Raw genomic sequence first — 12,625 nt, forward strand, 5'->3', positions numbered from 1 at the left:
ATTCCACCTTAAACTGTAAGTCCACATCTCATAGATTCGCTGCTGAAAAGGGACACTAAATTTAAATAAGCAAATCAATCGTATTGTTGTATTTGTGCTTTCCTTTTCTAAGGTTTAACGTCCTACGAATATTCAGTAAAACTAAGGAAGACGGTCATGATGAGATAGATAATAATAGTGGATTAAGATAGTGGAAGGAGGCGGGAGGACCCCGAGAAAACCCACACACAATTGTTTGTATACCACAAGCAGAATTTGGCGCGAGCTAAGATCCAGCCAGGAATTGCACGCACCTGAGGTGAGCGCTCAACCACTGAAGTAGCACGGCTTTTTGTTGTCTATCAAGTATTTGTATTAAAATCATATCTGTTATTTATAATAATATATTCTTGCTAATAATACAATATAAATACATAGTATTATTTAGACTTACATAAGTGACCGGATATCTGAGCGACCAAACTGAAATACTAAATACTTCGCGAAGAAACGGGAATTTCATAAATAATAAAAACTATGCTCTGACTCTACTGCTGATGAGAATCTATGGCTGGCCAGGTGAAGCGCTTCAAGTTAGTAGTTCTAAAGCTTGGTTAGGACATCGGTTCTCAGGGACTATTATTTCTGGCTTATAAATCTCTACCGCATTTTCGTGAATGCAGTCTTCAATATGATGGTAAACACAAGGGTACTGTGGTCCCACGGGACTCTAACCTTGGACCATACGCACCGAAGTGTATATTAAATGTAGTAGATATGTTATCAATTTTGGTTAAATGAATAAATAACATTAAAGTATTTTTTAAATAATAATATTGACTAGTTTGAACATTTATTATTATTATTATTATTATTATTATTATTATTATTATTATTATTATTATTACTAATAATAATAATAATAATAATAATAATAATACATTAAAATTTCAACTTTTTGGAGGCTCCACGAAGCATTAGTGTGGATCGCTGAACTTCTTCCCCCCCACCATTTTCAAATGATTTCGCACCCTGGGTGTGCTGCTGTCTTTTATCCTAAAACGTCGGCTACCTTCGTTGATCTCCGTCTTGCCGACTGTTGGCGATGGTGGGCGACTCTTCGGTACTGTCGTACTGCACTTTAAAAAGTTTCTAAGTCTGTTTCCGTTAATAAAAATAGCGTCCCGTAGGAAAGTCCTTAAGAAATGTCTGTGAAATAGACGCCGACGCATCTACCATGTAAAATTCTCTCCATGTAGGGTAGAGCAATTATCGTACACAGGAAATTGGACTTTCCCTTCACCTTTTATTATAAAAGATCCTCAAATATATTACAATAAGTAGTTTCCTCTACTATTTTTAGGTAAGAGGAAGGAATCCAATGATCAGGTGCCTTAGGGCTTTTGGTGGTTTGATCAACCTGGAAAGATTGATGATTCTTGAGGGTGCTGGTGTCTTTTATCCTAAAATGTCGGCTACCTTCGTTGATCTCCGTCTTACCGACTGTTGGCGATGGTGGTCGACTCTTCGGTACTGTCGTCTGCGCTGTATTTATTTACTGCAAACACGTGTAATAAACACATGGCTACAGCCTGATGTGAAGACATGCGGAACCTTACAATATTGAAAAAAAAAAACGTATGTGACCTACGTAGAAACGTAGGTTACATGCGTATTTCCTGTAGTTTTTGGACTTATACAACCTTATGTAAAATCCTGCAGGGAACGTATAACCGAAAACGTACGTTTTATACGTACTTTCCGGGTATGTATTCCATCTATACGTACTTTCCGTACGGAAGAAAGAACTGTATGTAGACGCTCTAGATCTCTCATAAAGATAGAATATATAACATGTAGCTGACGTATGTACGTATACGTATGTAATATACGGAAGACCATTAGATGTCAGACATCCTGTAGCGGCATGATGTAACATCTAACCGGGAAAAGGGCAGTACGTACGTAGCATAGTAAACTTGTGGATTCCGTATATTTGTACCCGCTGACCGGATAACAGATTTTTCTCACTCAATGTGTAGTATCTTTTTCACCAATTTTGAAAACCCAGGATTTCACTACACTTAAGTTCTTTAACGAAAAACTTGCCTAACTTCATACGTTTTATGATATTTTCTGTAATTTCATTCACAATGTGTAACTTATAACTTTGCCGAAGTCTTCTTTTCTTAGCCCGAAGACTCGATCGGCAGGTAGAAAGCTACGACTCCTAACAGGGAAAAATTATTCAAGTTGAGAAGTTTCCCACAGTCTATTAAATACAGGAAAAATCTATTTACAGGTGGTTTCTTGTTTTAATTATAGCAATTGTCGGAGAAACCCCGAAGTTCAGTGAAATCAACAGGCAATATACTTGTGGTAATCCTATAAAAACGTGCACAATTCGTTGGGAATCTATCTATCCTCCTCTTCGTGTTATACATATAATGTTCTAATGTTATATTTTATATTACACACAAACACACACACATATGATAGAATTGCTGCTGCACAGGCACTTTGTACCAGGAAGTGTTTTATGCTGTTATCACTGTTGTAAACTGTAATGTCTAAAAGTGCATTGGTTCGAACTTGATACCCCTTTAACAATAACTATATCTTGCTTGCTAATACAGCCATACAAAATGCCTATCTATGCTAATTAGAGCTATCCTTTTAACACATTTCAGTAGCCCTGAAATAGTACTGTAGTTTTCAAAAAGTTACATAAAATTGGATTGATGCCATTTTAATAAAACACATTATATTTCTAGCTTAACTTTAATATTGTCCATTATTCTAGCTTTGCCTATTATATCCTATAATTAAAAATGGACTAATCGCTGTGTAGAGCAAACAAATTTATTATCATAAAACTAATATAGTGACAGTTTCATCAGCTAATCACTTGACTTTATCAGACACAATGACTTACATGAGAATTCTTAAGAGATACATTGCTTTGCTCAACGATTATTTTATTTTTAATTATAGCTTAACTCATCCCAAGCAAATCTAAATGGGATTTTTGTTACATACATCCCAAAGAACCTGCTTTTCATTAATTTTCCACTTACTTTGTGTGGTCTACCCTAATATCTATTTTTCATAATTTTCTCAAATGAAACTTTAATACAACCTGTGGGCTTTATTCCTTCTAAGTGAAAGTTGAAAAGTAAGTAGTATGAAATTCATACAAGCTTTTTTAATTATATGTATTACTATAAGAATATGATGATAGATTTATTTTATGACTAAGTAAAAAATAATTTTCCAGAGACGCATAGCTTTGGAGGAAGCCATGAGAATTAAGCTTGCAGCCCCTAGGCGATTGAGCAGAAGAAGATTAATTAGGCAATTCACGAAAGAAATCAATCTTCCAGAGAGTATAGATGATTCCTGGCTCAGTTTGCCACGTGTGTTTTCCAGACGAACAGCAAGATTCGAGTTGCCAATGAACAGCTCTCTTCTCGGTGGTACGTTCCTATTTATGCAGTATTTAGTTTATAACACGACACTAGAATTTTTTTTTTTTTTATTTTTAACTAGCTGAAATATCAGTTCTTCGCACAGGGAGAATAGCTTGATGCAATATATTCGAAATATATATTTGAACCCTCTTTTCCCTTTAGGATACGTATTTGAATCGAAATGAAACGATAAAAACCTAGCTTGATTCGTGCTAAATTAGGGCACCAATTCCAGAAGATTTTTTTGTCCACTTTTTTGGATTTTTTTTCATTGTTTATGATTTCTCAATACAACAACTAATTTAACCTAATTTATGTCTAGCCTCATCCAATGTGTTGAGGCACTTGATTTACATTTTACAAAACTTATTTTGCTTCTTTTTAGTCATAAAAATTAAGATGGTAATAAAAAGAACACTTGAAATTTCGAGAGTTTTGTAAAGTAAACAAGAGACTTTTTTTTTTATTGTACAACTAAATTATGTTTCAAGATTATTTTTAAACGATTCAGCCCTTTCACCGTAATGAGACAAGCAACATGATTTGAATGCACAGGGAGGGGAAGGGGAATGTTAATATCCTTCCTTTCAGAAAACGGAATTTTCGAAAAAGCTTTAAACAACTTATTTTTAATAAGAAATTTCTATACAAAGGTTCGTCCCCCTAACTTATGGGTCTCCTAAGATATTATATTTTTGACATAAATTTTGAACTCGTCTCTCATAGGATACACAATTTTAATGAAAGTGGCATGATAAAAACTCGGATTGAGCCAAATGCTAACTGATGAAAAATTCATTTTAAACAGAGGCATAGTATGGACTTTTATATGTACCGTGTTATGCAAAAGTGAACTAAGCGCCAAATTTTGAAAATCCACGTAAATGCGACGATTGGTTCCTGATAAGCATTAGAACGTTTTGCACAATCGAAAAGAGAGGAAAACCAACACCTTTCCAAAAAAGGAAACATAATTTCACTTTAGATTACGGCTACCTTAATGCTGGACATCAACCTTTAAACGTAATTTTCTTAAAAGTATGAAATTGGCGCTTAGTTCGTTTTCGCATGACACGGTACATATATATATAAACAAAGGAACCAGCGTTATTGTGAACGGTATAGCATCACAATTTGCTATGCAAAATCGCAGGACTGAGGTGCAAACGAAAAATCGCATCGCAAATGCTAGGCATCTATGATTACGAAGTGAGTTTTATATATATATATATATATATAAGAAACATTGTAATATAGGGCGTTCTGTTTTGATCTTATATAATTGTAATGGAAAATAAATTACAGATCGAACATCCGATATTTCCTTTTACATGTCTCTTTCTTTCTCAATAATACATACCAGTCCATTATGGACTAGACACCATATTATTGGAGACTGGGCACAGAATTGACGGCAAGGAGACCTTGTGCATTTCGATATTTTATAGCATATGGAATTGAAGTGCCTCAATGGACTTTCGAAGTGGAAAACCTTAACTATCTTTTCTGTTCTTAGATAAGTAGTGAAAACATGTGTCTTTTCTGTACTTCTGTTGTTTGTAGCTCTGGGATAAGGAGTTCATAAATGACACATCTGCATAGTTATTTCATAGCATTGGTCCAGATATATTTTATTGCTATGTTTTCTTGTTTTTCACTCAAAAGACAATGGTAAAATAGTGTTTGGTTTACGACTTAAAAAAATGAAAATAAGAATTAATTTTGACTTCATTTGTCTACAATATGAGTTAGGGAATTAACACTTGTGTGAAATTAAGTTATTGTATTCGTATCATAAAATGCAGGTTCATTTCGTTTGCTGCGCAATGTCAATTTTCCGTTTCTTGATGACATTGCCGGTTCAGCACTTAAAAAGCTCAATGTTGGCATATTCAAGACCAGATATCATCTTAGGGAATATGTAGAATAACAGTTAGTGCTTTTAAAAAAGTTATTAGTTTTTCTCTGTTTAATTTTCTTATGATACATATTCGTTATATACCAAGGCTGGTTATTTTTATTACTTTATGCCACGTAAAACACTGCAATAAAAAATTTATTTTCATTTCCGATGCTGCAGAAATTCTGGATTTTTTTCTCAAATTGTTATGCAAAATCCAAATTCTATAAAATATTTTATACATACATTTAGCATAATATATAAGACTGTTATTTACGGTGTTTGATGTGATTACGTTTCTATGTACGTGGGGCGTTCAAGTCTATCCGGGACTTCCTTTACAAATTTAAAAGTAAATACAGTATATGGAGCAGAAACTAGCAACTGTACCCTGTTACTAATAGGCGGTATTCGTTTCCAACGCCAGTCCACAGAAAGTTATTCAAGAAGCGGACAAGAGTGTGCATTTATACACGGAACAGTGTGCACTAATGAAGTTTTTAGTGAAGGAGAACAGAAAATCAACTGAAATTTACTGAAGATTTCAGTCACTATACGGTGATGAGACACTCAGTCCCAATAAGACATTTGAATGTTGCAAAGATGGCCGTACTTTTGTCACTGACGATTCCAGTCTTTTGTGAATCCCAGCCCACAGCAGTCATTCCTGGAAACATTTAGCTCGTTGTACAGTTTATATTTACAATCGTCACACAACCTGTCGTAAAATTACGAAGGTGTTCAAATCTTTCGTTAGGAACAGTAGGCCATTTGCTGTTCTGAAAATTGACTACACATTGGGTTCCAAAACAGTTTTCCATTTTTGACTGGCACAAAAGAGTTGGTCTCCACTTAATTAAAGGAGAAGGACCGCCCGGTGATTTCTAACTGCTTGAACCTTTAGAAGAATTCCTCGGAGGGCTACATTTCCAAACTGAAACAGGCTGTCCTAGAAGGGTTCAGAAGCCTGACAAAAGCCGAAGGCATTGGATAAATGCTGAGATAAATGTATAACTGTAGCAAGGGGTTGTGTGGAAAAATAAATACACTTTCGACTTCCTGAAATTTGTTCTTTTCTTTTTTAGTTCTATTTTGACTTGAAAGCCCGTCGTATAATGAAAATGTAGAAGGGGATAAATTTAAGTAATTAGTTATAATGGTAACAAATAAGACTGAAGTTAACAAGAAATAATAACAACGTAGATTAATGGTGAGGAATGCATGCTTACTATTTCACTTAAAGCTCTTTACGAGTATTCTGTAATATCAGAAAAAAGCGTAACATAGAAAAACCTTTCATTATAATTTTATGTTCTATTTACAGTTATGACACCTCTTCAATACCTGCAAAAGTACGTATCTGTTTCTGAAAGTCGACTTACACTTTACAACACCGTGTTCAACCGCCACAAGAAGATTGAAGAACATGAAGAGGAAGAAGAAGGAGTATTCGATGAACAAAAAGAAAAGGAGATTGAAAAACGAAAACTTCCGTCAAAAGTAAGCGACAGCTTAGAGATCCTATTTAATAGCAACTGATGCAATAAATCTATATCTAATCATTTGGTTTGCACATAATACATGATGAACACACACACAAATACACACATATTTAGCTAACAATTTTAAAAGCAATAAGGAAATAGGAGATTAACAAAATTCCCCGCGCTCACTTTTGCCTTTCGCAGTGTTGACACACCCATGTGTTGTGATTAAACCGAATTCGGACCTAGAACGTGGAAAGTTTACATGAATTACTGGGATCCATAAAACTTTTATTCTTAAGGTAGTTATTAATTTAAGTTTTGGTTTCCTTCTATTTATATTATAAAATTGAAAATGACTATGTTTGTGACTCTTCAACATGCCCGACCGATCTCAATCAAATTTTTGACGTAGATGCGGTTCTGGCCTGGGAGTGTTTTTAGCTACTCACTTTGAAAATACAACTGCAGATGCAGGGAGGGGGAGATAGAAATAAATAAATAAATAAATAAAACTTAATAATTCTTGAACCAAACGACCAATCTCGATCAAAGTTTCAACATAGATAAGGTTCGGGCCTGGATTGTTTTCTTCATTTCACTTTTACAATGCAACGAAGGGGAGGGAGAGGGGGGAAATATGTGAAGAAAGTAAAAATAAAAGTGACTGTCTATGTGACTTCATCACGTTTAAACTACCCTACCGATCTTGACCAAATTTTCAACATAAATGAGGTTCAAATACGAGGTGTTTTTTTATCATATCACTTTAACTGTAGAACTTAGGGGAGGGGGAGGGGAGGGGAGAAATCTATAAAAATAAATAAAACTTAAAAACTATTGAACCACCGGACCAATCTCGATCAAATTTGCAGTCTAGATTAAGTTCGAACATGAGATGATTTTTGTCATATCACTTTGACGATGTAACTTAAAGGAGAGGAAAGACATTTACAAATGATCGAAAATGACCAATATTAGTGCCGAATCTATAGTTTTTGAGGTCGCTGAGATGAACAGTGACTCTTCTGATGCCATTTAAATCAAAATTGAGCCCCGCAAACATTGTGGGAGGGGAAGGGAATATATATAAGGAGATGAACAGTGTCGAATTCATACCTTTCGGGGTCACTGAGATTAACAATGACACTTCCGATGGCATGACCCGCAATATGGGGTAGGGATGGCCTTTTTCGAAAAATCTGTTTTTCGATTTTCGGAAATTTTATTTTTCGTTTTTTCGATTTTCGCTTTTTCGAAAAATTTTTCGTTTTTCGTTTTTTCGAAAAATTTTTCGTTTTTCGCTTTTCGAAAAATTATTCGTTTTTCGCTTTTCGAAAAATTTTTCGTTTTTCGCTTTTCGAAAAATTTTTCGTTTTTCTTTTTTCGAAAAATTTTTCGTTTTTCGTTTTCCGAAAAATTTTTCGTTTTTCGTTTTTCGTTTTTCGTTTTTTCGAAAAATTTTTAGTTTTTCTTTTTTCGAAAAATTTTTCGTTTTTCGTTTTCCGAAAAATTTTTCGTTTTTCGTTTTTTCTATATGTTTTCTATATGCATGATCTGTCAGGAAAGTAAATGTACACCTATTTTTCGAGTCTGGCATTCCTGCGCTCCATCCGTGGAGAGTATGAGAATTAAATCAATCAAATGTTTACTGAGGGGCAAAAAGAAAAGTTTAATCTGAATAAGACATTGCTGAGGGGCACAAGCTGTGAATACGAATAGTGCATAATGTAAATAAAGGACGACACCGAAAGAGAAAGCCAGAAACAGCTGTTAAACTTACAAAAAAAGAGTAAAAATTGTCGAAGTGGGAACATAAAACACAAATACAACAAATTACGCCGACAACCAAATGATCACCATGCCATGATCTTGGTGTAGTGGTTAAGGTGCTGGCTTACAAATGCTAAGGTCGCCAGTTCGAATCTTAAGCGAGGACATTTTTAAAAATTTTTGTTAATAATACATACAACTCATGAGAGATGGTAAAAGAGGTCGTATTTAGTTTTTCGTAGCAATTATTATTGGTAATATTTAGTACTGATAATACTTTTTGTCTTTGCGTATTGCTTTTGTTCTTGTCTTCATTTCGAAAGAGAAGAATATCCGAACAAAAGCCAAAAAAATTCCTCATATTTTGAATGTAAACGCCATTTGCAATTAGTGAAGAATAAAAATTGAACGTTCCGAAGTAGCTGCAAAAAGTAAAAGGAAAAACATGGAAGTCGAAGATACTCATGGTTACTAAAAATACAATTTCTACATGCCTTACACCTCCCGACCACGTTTCTACGTTAGCAAGTAAGAAGCTTGTGTTTAGGTTAGGCTCGTCAATACGTTTTGCAAAGGGGCCCGGTTTAGCTCTGACGCACCACAGGTGCGAGAAGGGAGAAAAACACTTTTTCTCTCTCCCTCTGTGTGTCTATTTATCTATCTATGTGTATATATATAACGCTATTTGTGAATGCCATAACCACCCTAATTTTCAGCGGATTGAGACGAAGCTTGGCACAAACATTAATTGTTGAAATATCTTGATGAGTTCGTTAACCAGAATAATCAGATGAAAATGTTCAAAATGGTGGCCCTTTAAACTCTTAAAAAGTTCCAAGGGAACCAAATTTCGCCCATAAATAGGTATTCAGAAAGTTTGAATAAATTTTTCTCTTTTACTGAAATATTTGTGTGCAGAAACTTATTGAAATATTGGACCCGATTAATCGCCTAAAGAAGGTTCACGCCCTTTCGCTACGGTCAGTTTTTTTTTTTTGTTTTTTTTTTGTTTTTTGCAGGAGGAGGTTATTTTCCTATCGGAACAAGATGATTGTTAGTGATGATATGAAATTACACATTGAAAGTGAAGTAACTTGTGAAACGTGTTATTTGATTTGCTTTTTAGTAACACATTGCATTGCAAATAAAGGTAGGCAACATTAGTGGTAAGTAAAACAATAATAATAATAATAATAATAATAATAATAATAATAATAATAATAATAATAATAATAATAATAATAATAATAATAATAGGTGTTGTTTGTGGCAAGGCAATATCTTCCTCAGTTCTTCTTCAAACGTAATGATTGTAACGCCATATCTCCCTTACAAACAAAATATTAGCAATTTATATCGAGAGAACGGGAAACTGTAGAGCGATGGGACCAACGTTGGACAGTATGCACTCATAGTACTCAGAAAAGTAAGCGATTTCAATGCAAAATGAACGAAGAGTCATTGTCATGGGTACTCATGGGGCCACGGCAGAGCCCTCTTTAGGCAAAATGTCGATAGCTTATATCGAGAAAACAGGAGGTGATAGTGGGATGGGACCAACGTTGGACACCGTGGACCCATAAGGCGCATCGAAAAAATTAGGGAGGCGGGCGCCAGCCAGCCTTACTTATTTCCACATAATAATATAAAATTATATTGTCGAAATACACACACGAGTTAGCTACTAATATTTCATATTATTATTATTATTATCATCATCATCATCATCATTATCATTATCATCATCATCATCATCATCATCATCATCATCATCATCATCATCATCATCATCATCATCATCATCATCTACAGCGTCTTTTCATTACGTGAGCATGTTTGGCATGAAACCAAAGAGAAAATCCATCCTTTAGCGAAAAGAAACAATACTTTCTCTCAAATGGATAAAATATCAAGCCGAGATTGATTCGAACTCGCATGGACGGCGCGAAAAGCCAGTGCTTTGTCCACTATTTTTTTAACTGACTCACCGAACGCGTTTCAGTAATTTACTTATTGCTAATTTTACTTGCTTCACTCGTTTAACTTGCTTTTTCGAATAACTTATAACGACAGGGACACGAACACAGAAACATCGAGAACAGTTAAAAATGATAGATGCTCTCCCGCCGAGAATCGAACCCGAGACTCCATACACCCAAGGCTCACGTGCTAGCCTCTAGACCAGCGGCGATGGCAACGCTCACTTCCTGTGTCGTTAGGGATTACGACCACTGTATTGCCAGCTATCACTTCTGTGGGTTGTATACTATGATCACATGTTTCTTCTTTGCTGGAAGAGTAAAACCTACATTATATGTAATACATGAGGTATTTAGACCTACATGCTCTTCATATAATGTAATAAAAGGGTCATGGTGTCGGATTTTAATACATGACGTATTGCAGTATACAACATGCTTTGCATTACATGTTTGTTTGTAGACAGCTACTAGCTTAGTGTTCTGAAAGGTTGTGTATAAACTAGGGATAGCCCGTTCCGGAATTATTAGTTTTCGGACTCCCGAAAGTAAAGCCGGACAAATTCCGGAATTCGGAAAATTCCAATTTTGTAATAATTTCGGAATTCGGAAAAATCCGGAATTTAGAAATTTCTGATTTCGTTAACATTCCGGAATTCGGAAAATCCGGATTTTTTCGAAAGTAGGAGTTTTTCTCAATTCCGGAATTTTCTAAATTCCGGATTCTTTCCGAGTTCCGAAATTCTCCCGAATTCCGGAGTATAACTGAATTCCATAATTTTGCGAAATCCGGAAAGTGAAAGTTCCGCTTCCGAAAAATGAATTTATTTTGGTTAATATGAATCGTGGCGGAAATAAGTCTTTGACCAGGTAATGAATGGCGACTGCTTTGAAAGAAATGGGGAGTATGAGAATTCAGTCTGTCATATTTGTAGTTTCGTGTGGAGAAAGAACGAACTTGTGAACCAGTGGTTTAAGAAAAACTCAAGTTATTAATGTAAACTTTGCCGACCTTCATAAAAGAAATACGAAAGACATTTTGAATCGAAAAATATAACATACAAGTTTGCAAGCGGAGACAAAGAAACCTAACGTAACCAGACTAAAGACGGATCGTTTACCGCGTAGCGATCGCGGTTCAGTGGTCAAGGTGCTTCTGCGAATGCACGTTGCAATTTTTTTTTTTTTTCTTACTTTAGAATTTTTGATGGCGATTGATCAGCGATAACATATGTTTTATTATATTCAGATATTTGAATACTCGGATGTTTCAATACTTGAACTATCAAATCTTCAGGAATAATAATAGTAATAATAATTATTATTATTATCTCGTAGAAGATTAAAAGCTAGAAGCTAAATTATCGCTCAGGTCATACCATTACAAGTAGAAACGTGACATTTGGAAAGAATATTTCGGTTTGGTTTAATGTTGCTCACGAGAAGAGGAGTTTCTCATCTCGTTTCTAAAACAAATAAAATAACATGAGAATTAACATTTTACAATCGAGACGGGTCAGGGCTAAATCAAAATTTTCGTCTCTCTTTGGAGATGAGAATGAGACGAGACGAAAAGTATCGTAAACATTTCCCGTCTTGTCTCGATTCTCGAAATAGTGTATGTCCATTCTTTAAGTAACAATTGCTCTGTAGACTGAATCTCATAGGCTATTTCGTTACATTGTATTTCAGAGCTCATTGAATTATGCTCTGTGTAGGTATTTTTGTAGCAAAGCTTTTATATTTACCTCTGCATATTCTAAAAATTAGTTTATTATATGCCTTACTGTCGCGTGATATTCAGTTATATTTATTACAGTTATTTTCCTCAAAACATACTTTCTACATGAAACTTCAATGAAAGGTTCTAGTTTAAAATGTTGGTAGTTGCAGAGGTGTGTCTTGAAGGTACGGAACCCTTTCCCCGAAATCTCTATTATTATTATTATTATTATTATTATTATTATTATTATTATTATTATTATTATTATTATTATTATTATTATTATTATTATTATTATTATTATATCAACTCCATGT

General features: G+C 34.6%; 1 protein-coding gene across 1 annotated transcript in view; it reads left to right on the forward strand.

Annotated features, from left to right (window-relative positions):
• Positions 1-12,625, forward strand: part of LOC145694796 (uncharacterized) — a 72,291-nt gene that overhangs the window by 47,040 nt on the left and 12,626 nt on the right. The window contains exons 6-7 of the mRNA XM_081771443.1: positions 3,257-3,455; positions 6,674-6,849. Coding sequence (XP_081627569.1) covers positions 3,257-3,455; positions 6,674-6,849 — 375 coding nt within the window. The remainder of the gene's footprint in view (positions 1-3,256; positions 3,456-6,673; positions 6,850-12,625) is intronic.

The sequence above is a fragment of the Thermobia domestica genome, chromosome 9 (assembly GCF_964235325.1).
Source record: "Thermobia domestica chromosome 9, izTheDome1.hap1.1, whole genome shotgun sequence".
NCBI classification, from domain to species: domain Eukaryota; kingdom Metazoa; phylum Arthropoda; class Insecta; order Zygentoma; family Lepismatidae; genus Thermobia; species Thermobia domestica.